The 27050-nt window shown below is 39.8% G+C and overlaps 2 protein-coding genes across 2 annotated transcripts; both read right to left on the reverse strand.

Moving 5' to 3' along the window:
- Positions 1-631: 631 nt before the first annotated feature.
- On the reverse strand, positions 632-2052 carry LOC114716626 (protein terminal ear1-like). The gene is made up of 5 exons (XM_028901653.1): positions 1988-2052; positions 1747-1860; positions 1499-1658; positions 930-992; positions 632-703 (listed from the first exon to the last, which is right to left on the reverse strand). The coding sequence occupies exons 1-5, from the start codon at positions 2050-2052 to the stop codon at positions 632-634; spliced, it is 474 nt and encodes a 157-aa protein (XP_028757486.1).
- Positions 2053-19700: 17648 nt separating this feature from the next.
- LOC114716625 (phosphatidylinositol 4-phosphate 5-kinase 1) lies at positions 19701-24057 on the reverse strand. The gene is made up of 8 exons (XM_028901652.1): positions 22643-24057; positions 22370-22534; positions 22022-22187; positions 21595-21705; positions 21312-21505; positions 21086-21216; positions 20904-20997; positions 19701-20484 (listed from the first exon to the last, which is right to left on the reverse strand). The coding sequence occupies exons 1-8, from the start codon at positions 23776-23778 to the stop codon at positions 20175-20177; spliced, it is 2307 nt and encodes a 768-aa protein (XP_028757485.1). The 5' UTR covers positions 23779-24057; the 3' UTR covers positions 19701-20174.
- Positions 24058-27050: the final 2993 nt, after the last annotated feature.

The raw sequence follows: 27050 nt of genomic DNA on the forward strand, positions 1-27050 counted from the left end.
ACTATTTTTATTTTATATTGTAGAATCTGAGGAAATTATTAATTTGCCTACTATGTGGTCGTGATGGTTTCTTTTCATTGAGTACAAACGCATCTACTTGGGTTTTTGTTCATGATCTCATTACCTGCCACCCTTATCTGTGGTGATTGGAAAATTCGAAAATCTGTCGCTCAGTCTGCCATTGTCAATTAATCCCGAACCAACTCATACGAGAAATTGCATTCCCTGAGAAATCTGTATGGCTCTCTTTTGGAAGAGTGATTCAATTCAAAGTCGCCATCATTTTTAACCTCAATTTTTTCTATATATGGTTCAATACACGAGCTGCGACTAACATGCATTTGATTTGATGATTGAAAGATTATTATTATTATTATTTTCTGCATAATATATTTAATTAAAAATAACAGAAACATTAGGCCCAAAAGGAAAGGGGGGCGGCGGAGCGATTGCGGGATCCTTTGCGCTGCAATTGACGTGACGTGAGCAGTGAAAGGGGGCTGCCGCCTAACACCTCATGGCGGAGCAAGTAAACTGCTCATAATGGGCACTGTCAGATCATTGTTCCATCCATCAAAGTTCGCTGCTACCGATTTCGAAGGATCACTCCCCATACCTCAATCTGCTAACCTCAGCCCCTCAACCTTGTGCCCGTATCATTCATTCCGCTTATTACTTCACTCAATCCTGATTCCATGAAAGCCTGTTCAATTAGATAGAAATTAAAACATTGCTGTGGAAATTGGTTGCAGGGAATTCCTTCACTAGAAAGAAACACAACTTCAAACAGGTAGAGGGACGTACATTCATTGAGTTTATTTCCACAAACCAACTAGTTAGTACAAAGTTACAAACACTTGGGCATGTTTGCCCAGGAGAAAATCCGAAACCTATGTTTCCAATTCGCCCCGGATTTTTGTCATTTTCACCTGTTTCAATGCCAGGGAGACAGTGGAAACATCGGAGAGGCTCTGGACAACAGCCACTGCATCCTAAACAAAAGCAAAATATGATCAAAGGGGCTGCACTGTACGAGAGACCTCAAAGGTCATCGTCACATCTTCTAGTCTACTAAACACACGTTCCGAAAACCAGCTACGGGCCTATCAGCCAGACCTACATACACTACGCTAAACTAGTAGGGAGTGATCAAGCAAGCTCCTTGCACATTTCACTACGTACGGAAGGCAACTTGATGGGGCTTCATTGATTTAGGAGCGTCCTGGGCTTTTGCTTGTATCAGGCATCTCCCCCTCTTTCGAACTTGCCCACGCTGATTCCCTTGATTCCTTCATGATTTGCACCATCACGGGCAGGTCTGTATTCTACGGGCCGGAAACTTGGGTGCACACATCTGAACACTTTCTCCTTAAATTTCATCATCAATGCCTCTTTTCCCTGAGCAGCGGATGGCCGAGAGCAATAACCCCCTCAAATCATTTGTTAACACAACAGATAAAATGCCTTAAAAAATATTCCAATTCATGAAATAACCCACCTGAATCTGGGCTTTCGCAACCTCACAGAACTTCCAGTTCTCGTGACCAGGCCATTTACGTTGATTGAATCGTTTGAAAAAAAGAAACGCAGCTCTTGCTGTGGTGAAATTCACAAAGGCGTAGCCCAGATTCGATTGCTTATTCTCATATGCAAATTTCCTGGGGACTCCGCATGCAGTCAAGAGCCATTAACATGTGCAAGATCTACAAGACTAAACTCAGATAGAAGGTATTGTGCTTCACTTACTTGTAATCCATTGGCAGATAGACGAAATCATACATGGAAAGAGAAGATGCCCGCTGAGAACTTTGATTCTGCTGGAAGCAGTGCTCGTCCAATATCGAAATCAGGTCTTTAAACCTAACAATCCCCATGGTATAGAGAATGAATTAGTCAGAGGATGAACAGTTATAATACAACACGCAACTAGAAGATGGAGGATTGGCCTGGGAGAAAAACAAAAGGCGAAGAGGAAGAGAGCAGTTACTGAAAGTGATACGGCACGTTCTTGATCATGACAGTAGTGGCTCTAGCGTGGTCGCATTCCTCCATAGTTGCGGGGAATGGAATGATAGGGTGACCATCGGAAGTCTTGTCTGCCCTAAGCACCTTGTTCCCTACCTTCCACCTGTTTCCATGGTCTCTCCTCGCACTTATAGCAGGTCGGCTTCCCTTCTGAGACATGCATCTTGATCTGGGGGTTTCTGAGTTTTAGCTATCATTCTCCCACCCATATGTTTTTCTGCCTTATGCTCAGGAAGGCGAGTGGCAACCCCACGATAGCATGCAGTTAGACTGAAGCATCCAAAACAATGAGGATGATAGGTGTAAATAGGACGAAGAGGCATCAACGGCGGCATTTGTAAAAGACCATGACTCCATTGATGCCCCGGTTGTGGACGCCATGTCTTACGAATTGGGCGAAAGCACGGCGCCTTAGGGTTTAACGGTTTCGAAGCGGAAGGTCGCATGCTTTGCTCGGGTAACTGAGAAGCCATGGGTGAAAGTGCGTTTGAGGTTAGATGCTTCGCTGCAAGCTGAACTGCGAGGTTTTTCTGGGACACAGAGAAAGGGGATATATATATATATGTATAACAGAAAAATCGGAGAACATAAAACTTTACGGGGTTGGGGATTCGACGTTTTAAAGAGCAAAGAGAGAGAAAGAGGAAGGGGCTGAACCAAAAAAGCAGAGACAAGAGAAGATCCGTTTAATTCCTTTTGCCAATCTGACTGAGATAGGAGCATGGAAAGTCATCTGTCCATCCCATTTTTATGATCTCCTAAGGATGAAAATGGATTGGAGAGAGAGTGGTACTGATCAGTCATCATAGCTCGCATTAAATGCTTGGAACCCCTTACAACTTTGGAGATTTGGAACCAACGCTTGCTCTGGCGGCGTCATACTTCTAATTTCTCCAACGCAACTATTAAACCGAGTTTCGCTTTTTTTCTTTCAATTAATTTTGAAGAGACTCGAGGTTCTTTTAAAAAAAAATTATAAAACAAATTTTAAAGGGAAAATTGCAAATAAAGATCCCTCAATATATAAAATAGCAATCAGGGACCCTGAATTTGAAAAATTGCTCACAAGGACCCGGTCCCAATTTGCAATTATGAAATCATGGCCAAATTACCAAAATACTCCTCTTTAATTTTTTTTCAAAAAAGAACACCCCTGCCTCGCCGGAGTTCCGGCCGCCGGCGCCGGAGTTCCGGCCGTCGGAGCTCCGCCACCTCGGCTGCCGGCGGTCGAATTCCGGCGGCCTTCCTTTATTTTTTTTTTGAAACTGTTTTTTTTTTTAAATTGGGGGGAAGTGAGGTTGGGGGGATTTGATCCCCCAACCTCATGCTTCCCAAAATTAGGAATGACCATTGAGCCAACAAATTTTTGCTAACATTATAATACAAAAAAAAAATATAAGTTAACTCATTTACTCTTGTTCCAGGTGATAACAAGAATACATTTGAAAATAACAAGTTCTGATTATAAAATAACAAGTTTGGGATTAAAATTTAACAACACGTTTTTTTTTTATAACAACACACTTTGTTGCAGTTGATAACAACAATACATTTGAAAATAACAAGTTCTGATTATAAAATAACAAGTCTGGGATTAAAATTTAACAACACGTTTTTTTTATAACAACACACTCTGTTTCAGGTGATAACAACAATACATTTGGAAATAACAAGTTCTGATTATAAAATAACAAGTCTGGGATTAAAATTTAACAACAAGTTTTTTTTTATAACAACACACTCTGTTGCAGGTGATAACAACAATACATTTGAAAATAACAAGTTCTGATTATAAAATAACAAGTCTGGGATTAAAATTTAACAACACGTTTTTTTTATAACAACACACTCTTTTTCAGGTGATAACAACAATACATTTGGAAATAACAGGTTCTGATTATAAAATAACAAGTCTGGAATTAAAATTTAAGAGCACCCTTTTTTTTATATAACAACACGTTTTATTCCAAGTGATAACAACAATACATTTGAAAATAACAAGTTCTGATTATAAAATAAGAAATCTAAAATTAAAATTTAACAACACATTTTTTTATAACAATTAATTATTTTATACTTTTGAAAAATAAATTATTTATAACTTATAAAAAGTATTTTAAATCTATTTAATTTGCTAAAAAAATAATTTTTATCTCCAATTTATAATCAAAACTTGAAGTGTAATTTATTATAGATTAAAAATACTTTTTTATTGTTCAAATTTATAAATAAAATTTAGAGAAAATGACAACACACTTTTTTAATTTTTCTTAAAAAAATTTTAATCTATATATCTACACAACTCATTATAAATCAAACTACTTCTTATAAATTATAAATAGTATAATTTATTGTAGATTAAAAATACTTTTTGATTGCTTAAATTTATAAATGAAATTTATCTCTAATTTATAATTAAAAATACTTTTTTTTCTTTAAATATTAAAATTTATTATTAAGTATTTAAATATTATAGTATAATTTATTGTAGATTAAAAATACTTTTTGATTGCTTAAATTTATAAATGAAATTTATCTCTAATTTATAATTAAAAATACTATTTTTTTTCTTTAAATATAAAAACTATTTTTAATATAATAAATTATACTATAATATTTAAATACTTAATAATAAATTTTAATATTTAAAGAATGAAATAATATAAAAATATTATAATGAGTTGTATAGATATATAGATTAAAAATTAAAAAAATAAAAAATAAAAAAGTGTGTTGTCATTTTCCCTAAATTTTATTTATAAATTTGAACCATAAAAAAGTATTTTTAATCTATAATAAATTACACTTGAAGTTTTGATTATAAATTGGAGATAAAAATTATTTTTTTAGCAAATTAAATAGATTTAAAATACTTTTTATAAGTTATAAATAATTTATTTTTCAAAAGTATAAATAATTAATTGTTATAAAAAAATGTGTTGTTAAATTTTAATTTTAGATTTCTTATTTTATAATCAGAACTTGTTATTTTCAAATGTATTGTTGTTATCACTTGGAATAAAATGTGTTGTTATATAAAAAAAGGGTGCTCTTAAATTTTAATTCCAGACTTGTTATTTTATAATCAGAACTTGTTATTTCCAAATGTATTATTGTTATCACCTGAAAAAGAGTGGGTTGTTATAAAAAAAACGTGTTGTTAAATTTTTATCCCAGACTTGTTATTTTATAATCAGAACTTGTTATTTTCAAATGTATTGTTGTTATCACCTGCAACAGAGTGTGTTGTTATAAAAAAAAACGTGTTGTTAAATTTTAATTCCAGACTTGTTATTTTATAATCAGAACTTGTTATTTTCAAATCTATTCTTGTTATCACCTGGAACAAGAGTAAATAAGTTAACTTATATTTTTTTTTGTATTATGATGTTAGCAAAAATTTGTTGGTTCAATGGTCATTCCTAATTTTGGGAAGCATGAGGTTGGGGGATCAAATCTCCCCAACCTCACTTCCCCCCAATTTAAAAAAAAAACAGTTTCAAAAAAAAAAATAAGGAAGGCCGCCGGCATCAGAGCTCCGGCGGCCGGATTCCGGTGAGGCAATGGTGTTTTTTTTGGGAAAAAAAATTAAAGAGGGATATTTTGGTAATTTGACCATGATTTCATAATTGCAAATTGAGACCGGGTCCTTGTGAGTAATTTCTCAAATTCAGGGTCCCTGATTGCTATTTTATATATTGAGGGGTCTTTATTTACAATTTTCCCAATTTTAAAAGTTATTATTTTTTATTTTAGAACTTATAATTATTAATTGTTTAGGTTGTTACTGAAATTTTTAATAATTAATTTTTTTTAAGACTTGTTGTGATTTTCTTTTTATTTTTTTTTCTGTCTAAAATAGTTTGGCTTTTGGCCCCAAAACCCTTGCAGATTGTAAAACGAGTGATTATTTTAATCTCGTTTTAATTATTTAATAAATGTTTATTATTTTATATTTTTTATGATCCTTAATATAAGATTTTATTTGATTTTTATTTTTATTTTAAATATAAGATCCCAATCTATTTTATTTCTCATATTTATTCACTTTTTTCTATTATAGTCCTTATAATTCTAAACAATAAACTTGATTAGTAAGGATATTTTAGAAAAAATAATACATATTTATTACAAATAATTAATTTAATTTTTTTAATCTATTCAAATTAATCAACTAGCTCTTATATTTAGAACGGGAGATAATATAATTTAGTTGAAAACACCTTATATACAGGGATTGGTTTGGAATATTTATATGGGTGTGCGCGCGTGGGTTAAACAGAATTCTCTTTATTTGCGTGTTCTTCCTTCCTTTTATTTTATTTCATTGTATGGCAAAATATGATGAGCTCCTTTGCATCGATAATGGAATGGAGTGCGTTAGACTTGGAATATGACTTGCAATATTAGATATGTTTTTTGGACGATTGAACAGAATTTAAAGGGAGTTGTCCTCTCTGTTTATTTAAAAATTATAAATAATTGCTGTGGATCTGCAGGACTCCAGGCCCGTGGAAAAAAGGGTCTTTATTTAAAATATAAAATTATAAGGAAAACATACAGAACAAGTACGCAAGAGATTCTGTGGAATACAAATATGAGCGTCAAAATGCTGAAGAGAGCGGATAAGGTGGAAGAGACTTACAATTTTAGTGTTTTGAAGAAGTGATGGAGGCATGTACCAATGCTTGCAATACAGTAAATGGAATATTGACTTGCTTTCATATGGGTTTTGAGAGGAAAAGGTCACGTTAGTAATATGATATTTCGTTTTCTTTAAAAATTACCAGAGCCCGACGAATTTGAGTCTCATCTATATCCCATTGGAGTCCCACGAAGCAGCTTTTTCAAACGTACGAGGGGAGGTCAGAAGATTGCGGAGACTTCTCTCATGAGAGAGAAACCAAACAAATGCATATGACCCTTGCATGCTTCCTAAGGATGCAGGTATTTAGAATGCTTAGTCCTTTTTTTATGGTCTCATGTCTCAGTAACTCCATTTTGTCTCTTTGTCCATTCTCATGCAACAAACAACCAACAATGGTGCCACGGCCAGGCTTCAAGCTTCACGCTCTGTCTCTGCGCCCTGCTCTTCAATTTTTGAATCCGTTGACCACTGATCTTTCTATGGCGCGTTGACCCTTTCACCTTCTTGTTTAAGCTTTCTTTCATCCTTGCTTGTCGAAAGCTGAAAACTTCCGCCTCCCGTCCTTTTTGTCTGTTCTTTCATCTTCCCCACCTGCGCCCGTCTTTTCTCTTCCTGCTGCCCCACTTTCCTTGTTTCATGACTTGTTCCGTGTCACTGCTTTTTGGGAATCTCAGCGATAGACTATCAGGCAATGCATCTTTCTTCCTTTCCTTCTTCTTCTTCTCCTTGTTTTTTTCCCGGAAAGTTTAGAATTGTTTTGGAAAATTATTTATTAAAGGGAAATTATAAAACAAAGCAGCAGATTAATAATAATTTTTTTTTTTTTTGGTTACAAATGAGGGCTAAAGCCCAAAATAAAACTACTGGTCAACTATCGTACGAAAAGACTCTGCCTCCACCAAGTCGCTCAAGGACCCTGGACACGTATCATAGACAGCAGATTTGGATAAACCCAACTTAGCCATAGCATCTGCCACATTGTTGCTTTCTCTCGGTATATACCTCAACCGGACTTTCCACTTCCATTTCAGCATTTCACTAATCCTGACAAATAGCAAACTGCCTCTGTCTTTCATTCCTTCCATCTCCAACTTCTTGATTAGAGCCCATGCATCAGATTCCAGAATCACCTGTCTGAAACCAAAATCCCACGCTAAGTTTAAGCCTTTGAATAAAGCCCACTCCTCAGCCTCTAGCGCACTGCATTTACCGATCTGGTAGCAGAACCCAGCAATCCAGGCCCCGTCTTCATTTCTAATAGCACCACCACATCCAGCTGTAGAAGTAGCTGAGATCATGGCTCCATCAACATTGAGTTTGACCCAATTCGGTGGTGGAGGAGACCAAACCTGTCCTCTGTCAACCTGTACAGTATCGTGATGGCTCTCCTGTTCATGCATAGTAAGGTGTCGCCAATTTGCCATGATATAACCAGCAGGATCTTGGGGTTTAGCCTTTCTAGGTTCGAAAACAAATCTATTTCTCCATGTCCAAAGCTTCCAGACAGAAACACCCCAAATTAGATTCCAAGGATCCTTGTCACTCTTCCCCCTCATTTGCTTTAGATTTTCAGACACAAAATCTGTCAGATTCGCATTAAAAAAATCAGACTGATATTTGGGGTTGAGTAATCTTAACCATAGAGCCTTAGCATAGGCACAGTCCCTCAACACATGAAGGGTATCCTCCACTTCTGCATTGCAAAAAGTACATAGAGGAGAAGCCTGCGACCATTTGTTCCTCCATGAGTTTGTTGGCAGCCTATCGTTAAACATCCGCCATAGGAAAACTCTAATTCTTTCCACTCCTTTCCATTTCCAGATTAGCTTATATGTAGGGTGGACCAGGGCTGGATCACACTCCTCTATCAAATAATAAGCACTTTTCAAGGTGAACGATCCGTCTGGAGAGGCATTCCAAATCATTACATCACTACCTGCACTTTCTAAAGGAGGTAAAACACCAATGAGTCTCTGGACTACCTCCTTCTTCACAATACCACTTAACTTTTGAAAGTCCCATCCTCCATAAGAAGCAGTCAGCGACAATACTAGCATTTTCCTCCTGAGACAAAGGTCTTAAGCACATATCCTTCAGTTTCTTATCTGGAAACAGCCATAAATCATTGAAAAAGTTGACATACAAGCCATTACGAACCTGCCATCTAGTACCTCTATCAATAATATCTCTTTGTTGGCAGATAAACTTCCATAGTTTCGAGTCTCCAGGGCGCACATTAAGCAAGTTCTCCTCATCCCTCTCCATATATTTGTGCTGCATAATATCAGTCCATAATCCTTTCTCACCCTCAATCAGTTTCCAAGCCAATTTCGCTCCACAAGCCTTATTAAAAGCCCCTAACCGTTTAAATCCCAGCCCTCCATGGGATTTAGGTAGCGTTAATTGATGCCAACCTATAGGGTGATACCCCTTTGCATTTTGGGTATTGCCCCATATGAAGTTCCTCTGTGTTCTCTCTATTTCCGAGCAGATTCTAGCCGGTAGCATGGTTACTTGCATTGGGTACATAGGCACCGAGCTTAAAACGGACTTGGCCAAAGTAATTCTGCCAGCTAAAGATAAGCTGTTAGCTTTCCAGGCAGCAAGCTTCTGTCTCACACGATCCACTATATATTGAAACGTGTCAGTAGTTCTTTTATTGTTTGAGAGCGGGAAGCCTAAGTATTTTCCCATATCATTAGAGATTTTCATCTGCATAATCCTTTTAATTCTCCTTTTCTCAGCTGAAGGCACTTTGGGGGAAAAGAACAGTGAAGATTTACTGTGGTTAACAGTCTCACCAGAAGATCTGGTGAATTTTCCGAGGCATTCCATCATACAGTTGGCTTGAGATTCAGTCGCAACACCGAAGAGGAGCAGATCATCCGCAAAAAGGAGATGAGATATTGCAGGTCCCTGATTGGTAATTTTGATCGGTTTCCATCGTCCATCGTTCACAGCATCAGTAATTATATGGGAGAGTTTCTCTATACACAGCACAAACAACAGAGGGGATATTGGATCTCCCTGTCTAAGCCCTCGCTGAGGTTGGAAATACTGAGTCTTAGAGCCGTTCCATAATACATTGTAGGAGACAGATGTAATGCAGGACATTATCAACTTGACAGAGTTCTCATTCATACCCGCCTCATAGAGGACATCTTGCAAAAATTCCCATCTAATTCTGTCATAAGCCTTTGCTAAATCAATTTTCACTGCAAGGAGACCTTTTTTGCTTTTATTTCTCCTCATAGTATGCAGAACTTCCTGGCCAATAATTATGTTATCCTGGATGTGTCTCCCCTTGATGAAACTTGCTTGATGCGGGGAAATTAGATCATTCATTTTAAACTTCAGTCTCTGAGTGAGCACTTTCGTGACACATTTATAATGTACAGAGCAAAGTGAAATTGGCCTGAAGTGAACTACCGATTCTGGGTTATCCCTTTTCGGAATAAGAGAAACCAAAGTCTTGTTAGCTTCTTTGGCCGAAATCGTACCAGCAAAAATCCCCCTCACAAAATTGCAAATAGAAGGCCCTACTATACTCCAGTTTCTTTGGAAGAAGATCGGTGAGAAACCGTCAAAACCTGGAGCTTTATAAGGGCCCATTGAAAACATAGCAGATCTGATTTCATCATCAGAGGGAACTATACAGAGGTCATCAAACATACTCTCATGTGTAGGAAAACTAGACACCGTATGTAGCTGTGTATAATCATTAAATTCAGATTTATACAAGTTTTCAAAGAAACCCACAACCATATTTTTCAAACTATCTTCATCTTCAATCCAGTTTCCATCTTCTGATTTCAGAGCAATAACCCTGTTTTGCTTCCTTCTAAACTTTGTCTTTAGATGGTAATATCTAGTATTCCGGTCCCCTTTTCCAACCCAATCCGTTCTAGCTTTCTGAAACCATTTTAACTCTTCCAGTTTTAAAACTTCATCTAACTCCTCTTGTAGCTTTAACTCTAAGTTACAGAGAAACCGAGAGAAAGGGTAACTACTAGCCTTTTGAATACCGTTTAATCTAGCCAATATTTCTTTCTTCTTTTTTTCAACCAGCCCGAAAACTTCTCTGTTCCACAATTGAATATCAGTTTGAAAATTTTCCAGAGCATAATTCAAGTCACCATTATCATTCCATGATCGTTTAAGATAGTCTCCGAAATCTGCATGCTCTAACCACATAGCTTCAAATCTAAAGGGTTTAATTGTTCGAGCAGCATAGGAAGGCTGATGCAAAAATAACAGCAGAGGATTATGATCAGAGAATTTCGTTCGAGGTAGTACCTTAAGATAACTATCCGGATACTCATCGAGAAACTGAGAATTGATTAGAGCTCGGTCAAGCCTCTTGAAAAGTCTAGCATGTCCTGGTAATTTAGGGCCCCTCCATGTGAACTTCGGCCCTACACTCCCTAAATCTGAAAGCAAGCATCGATTCACTTGTTCACTAAACCAATTGATTCTCCTCACGCCACTCGGTGCACCACCCACTCTTTCAGAGGTTGAGAGAATATCGTTAAAATCTCCATAGACTGCCCACGGACCCGAGATTGTGCCTGAAATAGTCCACAAATCATTCCATAGCAAACTCCTTAGATTTGAGTGAGGTATTGCATAAATCGCAGTAAGGAAGAATTGGGAGCTTGCAGCATCTGAGCAGTGACAGTGGATGAATTGGCGAGAGGTTTTAGTAACAGTGATATTTACGCTACTGCTCCTCCATGCTACCACAATACCACCCGACCATCCGATGCTTGGAACAGCCGAAAAAAGATCATATCCCAGCGAAGAAAGTTCCTGGAAGCGAGATGTTTCTTCACACCTTGTCTCTGCCAAAATTAAGATGTTGGGCTTAAGCCCATTAAGAGTAGTTCTTAAGTTTCGCATGAGGCTGTTACTACACGCCCCTCTGGTATTCCAGTATAAGATACTATCCATAAAACATATAATGAAGAGTAAAGGCTTAGCCCAATAACACTATTGTGCTAATTGGGTTTCCTCAACCACAGTCTCCTCTGATAGCACATTCGTAGGACACTCATCCAACATTGGACTATCTAGTATTGGGCTACCTGTAGTTGGCCCATTACTAGTACCCCTTTGGTCTGTATTTCTGGGCTCTTCTCCAGGATCGTGTGGCAAGAAGGGGAAGTCTTCTTGTAGATCCACTGGTCCATCCTCCATCCTATCCGATGCCGGTGCCATTTTTCCACTGTCATCCTCATTGTCTTTCTCCTCAGATTGCATCTCTTCATTTGTCTCATCTAAGGTTAACCTCAACGTCTCGTGGCTTCTCACATGGTTTTTAAACATATCTCTCGTTCTTTTCTCCCTCTTGTTTCTTTCCACTTTGGTTACTGCTGCCTCCATATTCGGGATAGGACCCACATCAGCCTCATTTCCGTTATTCACAGCTTCTGTCCTACTGTTATGCGTCAATTTCTTCCCCTTTGTACGACGTACGAATGTTGCTACCACACCACTATCTTGTACGGTGGTTCCCCCGGACACCACTAGCTGTGCATTGTCCTCAATATTATTTGTCGGATTGGGGGGCTCCTCCACGTCAGCAAGGACATCGAATCGTGACCCTTGGTTGGGTTGTCTGAGAGTCTCGCCTTGTTTCTCCTTCCCTCTCCGTTGCCGGCGGGGCTTTTGAACAATCCTCCATTGTTCCTGTCCATTGGAGGTGTTAACTCCATAATCTGTGACATTCCTCTGTTCTGTACTCATATCCGCATTAAGATCCTCCTTCTCCGCTTCTGCATTCCTTGCTCCGTCCTTCTTTTTTGGACATACAGAGCAGTTATGTCCATAAATACCGCAATTAAGGCATAACAAGTGAAGCCCTTCATACTCCAGTTGATACTCTTCTCCATCCAGCGAAAAACCGGACATAAGCTGTTTCCCCAGATCAATCAAAACACATATTCTAGCATAATGCCCTCTGAGTTGACATGATGTATTCAAGTCCACCTTGATAGTTTCCCCTATTCTATTCCCAATGATTGTTAGAGCTTCCTCATCATAGTATTCCAAGGACACTCTTGGAAGCCGCACCCATACCGCTACTTTATCAATCTTCGCTCTCGCTGGATTAAACCTGGGTTCCCATGGCCTTACTGTCAAATAATGGTCATACAGCATCCATGGTCCCCCTGTTAAGGCATTAAAATAGTCCTCTCGGTTCGAGAGCTTCACTACAAAATATCCATACCCAATATTAATCAAACTTATCACTCCACGTCTTGCCCACAAAGCTTGCAGCCGAGCATGAAGAGCTTTATACCCCACATGTCTGTCAAGCAGTTTAACTATGACTGCTTTCTTCCAAGCTCTGTAGAGGCGCTTCTTTAACCTACCGGAGAAAAGGAAGGTAGGAAAATTGCGTTTAGGGTCTTCTCTTATCCTTGCTGCCGGCTCTTTCTTATCCTGGTCCGTATCCTGATAAGACTTTTCAGACATAGTATCATCCGAAAGTCCATTATCATCCCCTTTTTCATCATCAGAACATTCCTCTTCCTGGTTTATGCCTTTGAGTTTTTGAGCAAAAGTTAAACCAGTTTTGTGTCGTTGAGGGATAGGTTGAGCACCCAGTCTTGGCCATTGTTCCATATTAGAGCACTCACCAGTAACCACGTTCTTGATCTTTTTTGAGCTTCTTCGGAGTATATCATCCTCCTCGTCGGAAATGGGAACCAGAGCTGCGTCTTTCTTGGAGGTCACGAGAGCCATTCTTTTACTGGTTTGCTTCTCTATTTAGCCCCGTTGTATCGTTTTCTTACGGATGGTCAGTGTGCGTATCACGCCCGATGTTCCCATATCGCTGGTGGCCCAATAACAAGTGCTTTCGAACATTTGAAAGGGGCTTGTTTTCGGCCAGTTTACCCGCAAAGTCCTTTACAGTCCAAAATAACCAATAAGGACTCGAAAACTACGAGCCCAAGGGAGGGTTGGGCTTATGACCCATTGGATAATAGAGAGGCCCTATAGACGCACAATAAATTTCTACATTCTTTTCACTTCCAGTCCATATCCCCAACGCCGACTAAACTGGGAATAAATAAGAGGACTAGTAGATGTATATCATCGTTACTTCAAAATGGCCTCACATCTCAACATTAATTGAAATTAAGGGCTTTGGTTCCATGTCATGTAGCCCGGTGAGGGAAATTGACACTTCCGTGTCCCCAGGCTGCCCGCTTGCCTTGAAGTGGGGTTCTTATGTGGCCTTATTCACATGAACCTTCTCATCTATGAACTCCTTGTAAAACGTAGAGACGTTGCTTCTTGTTGGCCAAAAAAAGAGAGAAGGACGGATTTTTTAAGGTGGGTTTTTTTTTTGGGGTGGCCCCCCCGGGGGGGGGATATTAAGCAGCATCATCAGAGAGTAAATGAGGAAAATCATGAGAAGGTGGTCCCATAGTTAGCTGGGAGCTGAACATACAGCTGCATGATGATGTTGATATGGCGATGGTCTTCCCCTTCTTCTTGTTGGAAACTGAGAGACCCAAAACAACACACGTAGAGATTAAGGACCCTTTTTTTTAGTGATATAATTTACAATAGGTTTGTTTGGATTAACGTTGCAAAAGTGTTTATAAACACTTTAACGCAAATCAAAACAAAACTTTTTTCACATACTTACTTTATATTTTATAAATCACAATTGAAAAGTTATTTATAAACCATTTTAAACAAATTTAGTAACATCATCTCATGGCAAAGTCATTCTTTCATTCTCAACACCCTATCTGTTGGTATCGTGGCATGAGCGATGGAAAAAGAAGCTGGGATCATTATTTGCAAATTGTAGCGATGTGTAAAAAAACTTGCTACTTTCTTTAAAGAATACCTTTACCACTAATTGATTAAATTTGACAAAAATATGTCCTTGGTTCTCTATTTATATACAAGGTTTCATTTCAGTCTCTTAATTATATAATTTTTCTTCAGTCATCTAATATTAATATAATTTGTTTCATTAACAAAAAAATGTCACAATTAAATTTTAAATGCTGTTAAAACATGATCAAATCTTAACATAGTATATTTAATTTTTAAAAATAACAATAAATGGTGCTAAAAATCTTCATTTGAAATTGATAGTATTATGACTAGATGCTTGAAAAGATTCTTTTATAAAATAAAAAGATGAAATGTATATTTTTGCCGGTTGAAATTTTAATGCGTAGGAATAAGCACAAGTATTATATATGAGATATAAGCCCGATCGAGTTGGGCATCCATATTTGTCAAGTTTTGCTGCTTAAAAGTCACTGATGAAGTAGCATGATTATTGGCATTATATATACATATGGAGTAAACACTAGTATTATACTATGATTATAGGGCCTAGTGTTCTAGATAATAACCTTTTCAAAAGCCCAGGCAATATGATTAAGTCTTTTCAGTTTTCAATTATTTGTTCAGGGTTCATTCAACAGTGTTATTAATTAATTATCAGAATGGACCATTTAGTTGGGGGAGAGTGTCCCCCCAGCAGAAACCTCGTGCTGTTTTTTTTGTTGCTGATTTATCTCTCTGCTAACAATGGAATGAGGAACCTAATGGGGCATCTTTCAACGTAACGCGTTAAATGTCTCCTAATCACGTCACAAATTTTTGACCAATTAGTCTGAACCTGCGATGGAACGCAAGTTTAATTTTCTTCAAACCACTGTTTGCAATTTCTGATTGGATATTATTATCTTGAACTCAACGTGAACACGAGGCTCACGAATGAGAAAGAGCAGAACAATCCATATAGGACCAGATCACTGAATGACAAGAATTGATCGAAGATGAAGAAATAATTAGGAGGGGGGAGGGGTTAGATTTATCATAGAGACAACTTCATGGAGTGACGATGACTTGCATATCTCTTTTTTTTGTCCCCTCAAAAACATATGCGCCGAAGAAATATATCGCAACTAACTTTCTTGTACACTGTTTCGATGACACGCGGGTGAATCCCTCTATGCTCGGCTAGCAATGGCAATTTTCATAGTTACAGAGACGCAGTGGTAAATTGGCCAAATCCCAAATGGAAAAGGAAGAAATGAAGCAAAACTTGAGTATGGATATCCTCATGATGTTTTAGCTAGCAAGAAATTAACCAGTATTTTGAATGAAATTTAAACAAAGACATATCATTACTACTGAGTCCTGACATTCACCAGGGACGGATTTAATATATACGAAGCAAATACGTACGGGCAACTCAAACAAAGAACAGGATGCATGGGAAATAAGTGGAGACATAAAATAGTAGGAGGTAAATGAAGTGACTTTTTCAGATGTGAAAGATTGTTAGGAGTGGGGAGAATAATGAGGATAGAAAAGTCATAAATGATGAAGCATGTCTCCCTCCAAACAAGCGCGATGCTGGCCATGGTTCTCTCTTTTTCCCGACATGTGGCGGCCATTCATTTAATCAAACCCTCCACCCTTCTCTTTCGCCTCCAACACATTGCCTCCCTCCCTAACCTCACCATGACGTCGACCCTCTACTCTACGCACACCACCTTCTTTGTCCTTTCACGCTCAAATCGCTTTCTAGCTATCTGCAATATCGCAGTTTATCAACTCTTGCTCCGTATTACCCACTGATTAACACTTACTAATGTCAAATCTCTGAATCTTAAAGAAAAGAAATTTATAACATGGACGTATCTTACTGACCAGGAGATTGTATCAGCAGGAACGTACCCCATCGATTAAGAGGGGTTGCTTTCTAGCATTATTAGTTGGTGTGGTTGGACCTAATACTTTACATGTATTTTCTGCCTTGTGTGCGCTGTCTCAGTTGCGAAGTGTCGCTTATGATTTTGCCGTGCCGACTGTGATTGCATTTATTTGTTGGGTTAAAGCACCCCACGATCTTAATTGTCATTATTTGATCCTTACGCTCAACCGATTCCTTTTATTTTTCCTGATGTGGTATCGTACTAGCTGATCCTTGTGTTCCTCCTCTGTAAAACACTCTCGTAAATAGCAATATTATTATATTGGATTGATCCATTAGTTTAGCTGGATGTTTTTCTTATATTAGTGAAAATAACAATGGAAAAATTCATCTGGCACAAGGGGATAAGAATCAGAGAGAACACAATAAATGTGAAAGTTCAACGCGCTGTGCTCCCTCATAACACGAACACATACAAGAAAATACGCGTGATGATGCTCTTGTGATCTCAGGAAGTTGCTATGGGTTTATATGATCCAAAAATAACACGGGACAACTCCTATCTATATACAAAAATGAAAAGGTAGGGCGTTGTTTCTCAATCATATATGGATGGGTACACGAATCAATTAAGCAACGACAAGTCCATGGAGATAGTGGGGATGACAATGTGTTTATGGGACCAAACTGGACTGTGCTTGTCAGGGTACATACCAGTTGTGTGGTTTTTGTTAATGACAGGTAAATCCACAAGCCTGTGCTTTAGGAGCATGGAAAATGATTCTCTCTCTCTCATGATCAGCATTCCTTTCATATAGCCATCGCGGCACACTTAGTGTATAATGTGGTCACGTGCAAGATTTTGTAATGAAGATCCAAAGATTCTCCCACTGTCAAATTGCGTCTGATGGTCCAATACGTGTGATCTGTGCCTAGCATTGCATGCACCAATCAAACTAGCTTTGAGTATCATCTAGAGGCCAAAGCCATGGCATAGGAGGAGATGAACCCAAATAATGATCTACAGTGCATCTTGTTGGGAGCATGTGTTGCTAGATCTCCATTGCGTAAACCGAAAAGGACAGGAAATGATTCAGGATTGTAAAAATGAGCAGAAGAGTGGATAATTTTGAACACAGATAGTACAAGGTGAAGAAAGTTCAATGATTTTCGCCTTCGACAACTTCTTCTCTAAACGGTGTCCGTGCTCTGCAGATATGCCACAATGCTTTCCTCTTTTCAGACCACAATAATGATGCAGGGACTCCAAGCTTGGCTAAATGCAGTAATGATAGTAGAAAACAACAAGAAAGATGATTATGTTGGAGTGCAAAGTAAATGTTCTGGGTTGATGATGAACAAAATAGCTGGTAGCATTCATAATAACAATGAAGAGAGGGGTGTCCAAGTTCCAAAGCAGTAGAATAGTAGTGTGGGTGACCAATTGAAATTTACGTACTACCCAGTCTTTTTTCATGTGAGCGATGGAGAAATTAATTGTCGGTATTCAAATCTTACTGTATTCGAGAGAGAAGTCGAGACAGTCAGAAAAGTGATGATGGAAGAAGCCAAAGAAAAATCACGAAATAGGAATGAGGAAGCAAGAGCGAGCCGTATACATAGAAAAGAACAGGCTTGTGAAAGGGCAACTGTTTGGCTAGATAACCAGGCAAAACACATATCCATGTTAAGATGAATGCATGAAATAATGTTATTATGGGGCGGATAATTTTGTGGACAAGAGGCATGCATTATATATGATACGGAATGCTGTGTATGAACATGCTGCGCGGGAGCAAGGCTGGCGAATAGCAGAGTAGGGAAATAGGAGGCGCTCGTTTTGTGTCAGATCTGTAGTTTAGGCGGAAAAGAATACAACTTTTGAGGCATGGGGAGGGCGGGGGGGGAGGGGGTTTGCGTCTAGTTACGGGTAGGGTTGCTGGCAGGGGATCGCCCCACCTATAGTTGTAGCAGACTAGCAGGGCACCCTCTGGTCATTTACGTACACCTTCGTCTTCCTCTTTATTAGTTAATTCTTTGTTTGTTTATTTGGGAGGGCTTCGGAACCCGTGCAGGTCCATTCTCTTGTCCTTTTTCTTTTTCTCTTGTTTGGATTTGTGGAGTTGGTGTTTGCAGACGAGAGAGTCCCGAGCAGACCGCATCATGAAACCGAGATCTGCTGGCATCTGCCCTCTGCCCTCTGCCCCGTTTATTTAATTTCATTTGTTGGTTGCCTCAAGCCTTACGAGGTAAGCCTAGCTCAGCTACCCTCTCGTGTTTGACCCTACTCAAAGCTTCATGGTACGGAATTAGGCGGGGATCCATTTACAGATACTCTAATAAACAGAAATTAATTAGCATTTTTATGTACTAGTGGTATTGATTCAAACGCGGGAATGAGCTGGGAAGTTCACTAAGGGGCAAGTTGTTCCCGTACCATAAATGCGGCATTATATACGTAGCTCAGCTATCAACGATCCATTCACGAAGTCAGTTAGGCACGATGACTGGAGGGGGAGTGTGTCTCGGGTCCTATTTCAGCATGAGAGATAACATTAGATTTCCATTCATTTTGCCTTTGTCAAGTGTTCCTGTTCTCTCAATATCCAATCTAGGTAGGAGTATTAATTTAAGACGCTACGAGGGGTTCCCCCGTTCTCTAATTTGTTCTTCTTTTTTTTTTTTTTAAGTTTGACGTTGTGACTTTGGGTCTGGGCAGGAGTGAACATTGATTGGCGATGGTCGGATTAGTTGTTAGTTGGGCAGCAAGGTCAGAAACGGAGGCTCCTTTCCTCAGGGAAACGCCAGGAGTGGCCTCCCAAACTGTACAATTCCTAGTTTAGGCCACGTGGAGGGCGGCAGACGTCTGTTGCATCGCCCAATCGGGCTGATTCCCGACTTGACTCGCACTTTTAATTTTTGAGCTCTCTTTTCCTAGGAATTATAAAAGCAAATAAAGAAAAGGAAAAGCAAGTCAAAATTCGAGAATGGAGAGGGTGCAGAGTAGAAACAGTAAAAAGAAGAGAGAGGAAGAGGGAAAGAAGCGCATCGCATCTTTCTTGTCTTGGCTTTCTCTGCTTTTGATGAAAAATGAATTGAAATACATGAATAGCCCTCCTTCACACTCATCTTTCTCGGGGGATCCATTTCTTTTGAAGCTGCCTCTCTCTTCCAACGCGCATGGATGGGATTGAACCCACAAGCTCACATCTTTGCCCTCCAAAATCATCTTTACCAAACACCCCAGAAATTTGCCCAATTGATGAGAATTTAAATTTCATTTGGATATAAATTCAATTCCTTGCTCGCTATTGCCAAACTGTACAATTTCTTTATTATCCACTCAAAAAACCAAAAAAAAAAACTACCTTGACTACCTATCTCTGGCAAACGCCCTCTTTCTGTTTCCACCTCCACTACAACCTACCTTTTCAACCGCTAAATGATTCCCACTCCTCTCTCTCTCTCTGTGAGCACAACAAATAAATAAAAAAATCAGACATCATATCCCCCCCTCTCACTGTACAAGATCTCGCCAACACCCCGGAGTGATCATAGAGATGTATATTTAACTTTAAAATTAGACATGCAGCGTAATCCAGTTCGACCCCCGAGATCTGGCACTGGCGCTGGCAAGCTCCCCCAGTCCCCTTACCCTGCCTCCGTTTTGAACCCAAAACGGTCAACTTCGGTCCACGGTATCATGGGGGAGGCTAATTTCCTCCATGTGGTTCGCGTCAAATCAGCTAGGCACTTGTTCCCCTGAAGACAGATTTTTCTTTGAATGGCGCTCCTACAGTCCTACCTGTCTTCGCTGAATATTCTCCCCACGAAATCACGGAATCTCTTGGAGTAAAGCTTTGGATCCACGGCCGAGATTGATGAAGGTCTGGCTTGCAACGATTTGTAGGCGTGCTCTAACTTCTTGCTGATATCATAACCTTGCAAGATATCTATAATCCCAAAATATAAGACCACATCGCATGTCTCCCCACACCGACTTGGGATCAAATGGCTGATCCCGTCCACCAAGTATTGATCAAAATCACTCCTCCTTGCCATCGGCTCTGCCCTTGCCGGCATATTGGCCCCCAATCTAATCAGTGATTTCCTGAACACAAAATTAAAAACCCATTTCTTATTTATTTCAACATCAGAACGAAATTCTCAAATACTAACCAACCAAACAATTTCTACAAGTTGTAATTTTGGAATTTCGTATTTAAAAGCGAAAACATCTTCAGGATTCATTCCTTTCACTGTTGCCCATCACTGGGTGGTCATTGTACTGCAATAGTTCGCATGTAGTGGAAATGACTCCACAGAGTAATTGAGATGCCGATACAAAAATCTGAGCATAGTCACCCGATAATTCATTGAAACCCCTTCCAATTACCCCCCCCCCCCGCTAATAATATCACACGTCTTACATGCCATTATATATTATAAATTAAAGTTCAACCAGAATATTTTTCAAGATGGGCATAGGAAATACCATAACAATTCAATCAAGATTGAAATAAGTCATACCGGCCAGATTTAACTCGATCCCGATCTTGAAGCTCTGCTTCAAGGAAGCGACAACCACGCATGAACTTCTCACTCTGATAAGAATCTCGCTTGCCTGCAAGGGAAACAACATTTGCAACTAAAATTCTATTGCAACTTAACCCTTATTTACCAAGGAATCAGGATGCAGGGAAAATCAATACCAGTGCGCAAAACAAATGGAGACAACCCTATTTTGTCATATTTGTTATCTTCACGGAAGTGGAGGCCTACCAACAGACTGTAATCCATGATCCCCTCTGCTTCTAAGAACTTGCAGTCCTGCTCAATTTGTCTGGCAGCCATGAAATTCACATTAGCACAATTTTATCCTTAAACTTCAGATAGCTCATTGGCATAGTGCTCTACCACAGACAAGGCAGAACTCACTTGATTAGCTTCTGAAACCAACATTGCTGTAGACGAAATACAAAATTGAGATCAAGGTCTTTGAGGGTTGTAGTTTCATCAATCTCCTCTTCCCGCTTATCTATTGTACGGCCATGAGACGATCCCTTCAAGTCAAACCGCCTATGGATTGGATATTCCGAGCAGAAAAGATTCCCCATTACAATAAACCGGGTCTGGTTTCAAATAACAAGAAGGTCAGGTACTGTGATGCAAAAATCAACTCTAGCCAAAACTAAAATAAGCCCACCAAGCAAAGACAAACCTTCTGGCCTCCTATTGGTTTGACGCAATGCAATCCATAAAATTTTGTCAAGAGTGAGTTTTCATGCTGAGAAACATGTTGGTAATAACTTCGAAGCATTCGAAGGAGCACCTGGAAATTAATCATAAAAAATCTAGAGTTAGTTGAGCTTTCCAAACACACCAAAGATTTTATTACAGCACCATCCAAGGATAGAGCTAGGTGTCAAATGCAAGAAAATGACGAGCAATAGTCAAACTAGGTTCTACTGAAAAAAGTTTAACTGCCTACTATCATACCAAATGGGGAAGCATATTTATTCGGCCATGGCATGCGGTCTAAAGAAGCAAACTATACAACTTATCCTCAGCACCATGTTACCGATTGCATATGAAAGATTTAAATATAAAAAAGACAAATTTACAAGTTCAGGACATGGATTTCCAACCTTGACTTCGGATTTCTTCACTGTTTTTATCATGAATCTGTCGTCTTGGGTCAAATAGAAGAGGCTTCCACTCTTCCCCGGAGAAGAAAGCTCACGGAGAGCATCATTCCCACAAATGGCAAACATGTAATCAACAGGATCCACCTGGAATAACTTCCTCAATTGTCTGTAATTCAAAGAAGGATTCGGTCAACAACGAGCAGAAGGCAGTAAATATCACGTTAGACCGCACGAAATGCAGTGACCCACACGTAACCCACCTCTGGTTGGGCATCATGCCCGACATAAACATGTAAATATGCAATTAACAGTTAAATTGTTGTGGTTACAAAAACCAAGGAGCTATACCTGAAGACCATGGGGCAGTAATCTTTCCAGCGAAACTCCGCTGACTGATGTGGTGGAGTTATCTTGGATCCTTCAGGTGGAAACCTTGTCCAAAACTTCTCCTTTGGATCAAAATCACGAGGTTTAAGTTCACGCAATATTGAAGCTTCCTTCCCAATGGAGTACCTACACAGAGCAGAGACAGAATCAACACAACACCAAGCCAAAGAAAAACCCCTTAATCGGAAAACAGTAGACCGGAAAAGCCTTTCAGACGCATTTCCAAAGCTTTACCTTATACCCAATTGTAGATTAATCATTAAGTCATAGTTCTTATGCCCTTTGCATATTGTTTGTCCTGGTCGTTTCACCTCGTTGGTGAAGCGGATAGAATTGCGCCGAAACTGCTTTATCTCATGTCGATCAAATACCGTTGCACGCTGATAGAACATGGATGCTTCCACATTATCGACGATATCACAAGTTATATCACCAGCTTCTCCATCGGATTCCCATATGCATATCCTAGGAAAATTCTTCTCACTCACGCTTCCCCTGGCATCATCCATGGCGGACGCCTTGCTCATTGTTATAGTAAAATTATCAGTCTTTAACGGCCCGTTACCCTTGAAATAGTACTCTTTCCCATTGCCAGGGTAAAAAGTTCCATTCAGTTGCTGTATCTTCAAATCCTTGTTCCAGATGCCTACATAGCAACTCCCATCAGGCCATGTGAAAATCCCCCGCCCTTTCGGAACCCCATTCTCCCATTGTCCTTCGTAGCGATTCCCATTCGTCCAGAGCAACTCGCCCCTCCCAGACATCACACCGTTCTTCCACTCGCCCACATACTCGTTCCCATTCTTCCACACATACCTTCCCTGCCCATCCTGCAGGTTCCGTTTCCATGACCCTTCATAGAAATCGCCGTTGGCATAGCGTTTCTGGCCGCATCCGTGTTTCCGATCGCCGATCCAGGAGCCACGGTAGGTGTCACCGTCAGATCCAACAAAAGTCCCGAATCCCTCCATCCGACCCGATTTGAATTCGCCTTCATAGGTAGCCCCGGAAGGCCAAGAGAATTTGCCTCTCCCAGCTGCCTTTCCTCTCTTCCACTCCCCCTCGTACATGCACCCGTCTGTCCACAGGTATTTCCCGGATCCGTGCGGAACGCTCCCAGAGAAGGTACCCACAAAAAAATCACCGTTAGGCAGAAGGTTCTCAACAATGGAGTCCGCACTACCAGCCCCGACGGGCATTAAGGTGGGCGTGACCCTCCGGTTGCCGGCCTGGGAGCGATTCCGGCCAACGAGAAGAAGAGGCGGAGAGGGCGTGCGTGCCTCTTTGTCTACCTTGTCGGCGTCAGATTTCTTGATGGTAAGGGGGTAAGGGAGGTCGGTTGAATCATGAGGCAGTAGCGGCTGGCGCATTTTCTGGTCATGTATAAACAGCCAACAATTGACGCATATGGAAGCAATGAGGGTATGGTACGTACGTCGCTGGCGAGTATCCCAAGAGCCCTGCACTAGCGACGCCGGAGAAGTAGAGAAGGGCGAGTGGCGTCGTTATGTCTTCTGGCTTTCCCTTTATTTGGAATGGTGCTTTTGCGAGTGGGAAAAATAGGTGGGAATCCTCCCAGGCCGAATGACAGCGAGAGAGAGAGAGAGAGAGGGAGAGAGGGAGGAGGGCTTCGTACTTGGCAATATGTTGTGCAAACAGTGACTGTATTGTATAGGGAGGGGTATTCCTATAGTAGCGTAACGTAACCAGGGGAAGGAGAGAGTCAGATGAGTCGAAATTTACTCAGAGAAGCCGCTTTTGCCTTTGGGATCGTGTTTCTTGCTTACTAGATCCCACTCCACTCAATTGCCTCATAAATACGTCTATATTTATACATATGCGATCAGCATCGCAGAGCACCGGCATTAATTATATTACGAATATACCCTCGCCCCCTTTCCGTTGGACTTCCCTTCCCTGCCTTGTTACGAGTAGGTAAGGCCGTATCCGTTTCTCTCTTTCCTCTGGGGTTTGATCCTGACGCAATGGAATCGTAAATGATGTCACAAGTCACAGCCCAGGCTGGGGAGGCGGTCTAGTTCCGGATGACTTAAACGCCCCTCAGTCTACACTTTATTCACCATTCTAGTCTACGCAAGTTTTGAACTTTTAATGGTGATGTGGGCGGGTTGTTGAGGGAAATGAGAAATGGAGTGGCAGTGAATTCAAAGGAAAGGGCGTTCGTCGGGGAGATCAGGATGGGGCTGTGTTTGGACCTCTCTGGGCTTTGATGGCCCAATTTTGGCGCTGCATGCCCTGTGGATAATAGGCACGCGGGTGAACATGAAATCGCTCACACGACCCATGTTCCTTAAACTTTTTCTCCTTTATCCTGTGACCAAAATTCAATGCACCTTCAAGTATGCCCGGACATAAGACAAAATGTCGTGGCTTACCACGGTGTGAGAGTCGCCAACGATGATCCATTAAAACATGTTTTTTTTTTTTGGCCTGACAATAAAGCATGTTATAAGTGGATATAAATATAGTATATAATGGTTTTATAAACACACACACCCACACACGGTATAATGGCGCTGCGCAGCATTGCTTGTTTAGGAGGCCAATGCTGTGTGCAACGCATGCATCGAACATCACGAGAGGTGAATAATTAAAAATAAGCACGGTGACAAGTTAAGCATGTGGGATTTTAGTTTGAAAGGGTGTGACTTATAATAAATGGGATATGGATCATGTTTGAGAACACAATGGGGAGTCAGTAACAAGAGTCTGACGTGGCAGTGTTGGGGGTGCGGTTTATCCATCGGTGGGACTGGTTCTCTTCTCTGTGAACTGTGACGAGAGTAAACGCGCAGCACAGAAGCAAGCTACACGCTCGCTTTTAATTGAATTATTCACGTAACTAACCCTCATGAATTACGCATTAATTGCCCAGCCCTGCCCTGCCCTGCCTTCCCTTGCAATTCCACGTGTTGACTTCTATGCACGCATCTCCCTATTCCATCGTTTTCATATTACTTATTACCCTCACGTGCCACCTTTTCCTTCCTTCTTCTTCAACACGATCAAAATTCTCCCCTGCTCTTCTCCTGTTTTTCTGTGTATTCCCAAGAACTATTTGAGCTTATATTTTTTGGGTTTATTAGTCGTGTTGTCAACCAGCCGAGTTACGATGATTCTATTACGTATCAAGGATCATGACCAGCGACAGTACTCAAAATAAGGAAAAAAGGCCATTTCAAGACATTGTATATACGTGATAGTGACTGTAAAAAGATAATATAATCCAACTTGCACATTTAGGATATGATTTGACTCATTAGAAAACAATAAGGAAGAATAATAATTTAAAAAGAATTAGATTATGTATAGAATTGCAGTGGGGATAGACTTAGATAAGCATGATTGATAGGATGAATTAATTGCAGGGCCTTTATGAATAATGAAATTTGAGTTGAGATGCATAAACAGAGGTAAGTGTGCATGATGATGGTGGCTTGTGTAGTGGGATAGGTTGAGGAGGGGAGGGTGGCCCAGCCAACATGGGCATGAGTTCTTGTGAGAAGCTCGCTTTCTTACACACAATACCATATTACTCCCTCACATCGTTCCCATGTAGTTCTGTCTGCTACTACTCCGTCCCAGCCCCATTGACTCTCTCATCCCTATCCTCTTCTCTCTTGCTATTATTGCTCTTGTATATTCGTTCACAGCTGGCCTCTTTATCCTTATTAATTCTGTTGCTACTTGTTTTTGTTTATTGATTTACTTATCCAATCCAAATCGCTTGATATCATCAGCATATATAAACCCCCCGCGCCCAATACTGATCACCCATCCAAATCTGGTCATTTAAAATATATGTGTGCATTTGAATATTCAAAAAAAAAATATTTCATTAAAAAGAGAAGTAAATATCATGATGACTGATGAAAACAAAGTCGAAGATTTTCGTGACAGCTGGTCTGTGTTTGTTCTCACGTTCAGAACTTCTTACGGTTTCCTAACACACCTACAGCTTCATATCTTGATAGCAAAATATCTCGTCATCGTCGTCGTTATTATTGAGTAATTGTTACATACAACTTGTTGCTGTGCAAGTCAGTTTGTAAACACTTACCATGAGGGCTCACTGGTTCATCGGAATACGATGTTTCTGTTCGTTTTGATGTATGTTTTAATTAGTTATTTTCGGCCTATAGCGTAGTTAGAGGGAAAAATCAAACACGACACCTTGCTGAACATGTCTACGAGCAGACGTCAAACACGTAGTTGCCTGCTATTACTTCTTCCGGACCTAATATAAGAGTTCAGTTTGATTTTTATTTTGGTTATAAATATAATACCCCAATCCACTTTATCTTTTATATTTATCTTTTTTTTTTCGAGGTATTCCTTTTAATAATGCTAGTTCTAACCAATACACCTTATTAGTAAGAATATTATAAGAAAGACAATACTTATTTATTATAAATAACTAACTTAATCATTTTTCTTAATCTGCTTAAATCAGTCAACTAGTTCTTATATTAAATACCAGAGGGAGTACTTCATTTGAAGTAAAATTATGAATATTATTTGTTGTCTTTTGAGCAACACACGAGCGCACACAAGATTTATACTGGACATAATAAGTCACTGAGAGTGAGAATATACAAATCACTATTATCGGGAGATCCAT

This window comes from Neltuma alba, unplaced genomic scaffold (genome assembly GCF_004799145.2).
Source record: "Neltuma alba isolate B1F8T4 unplaced genomic scaffold, ASM479914v2 tig00011683_pilon, whole genome shotgun sequence".
Taxonomy (NCBI): domain Eukaryota; kingdom Viridiplantae; phylum Streptophyta; class Magnoliopsida; order Fabales; family Fabaceae; genus Neltuma; species Neltuma alba.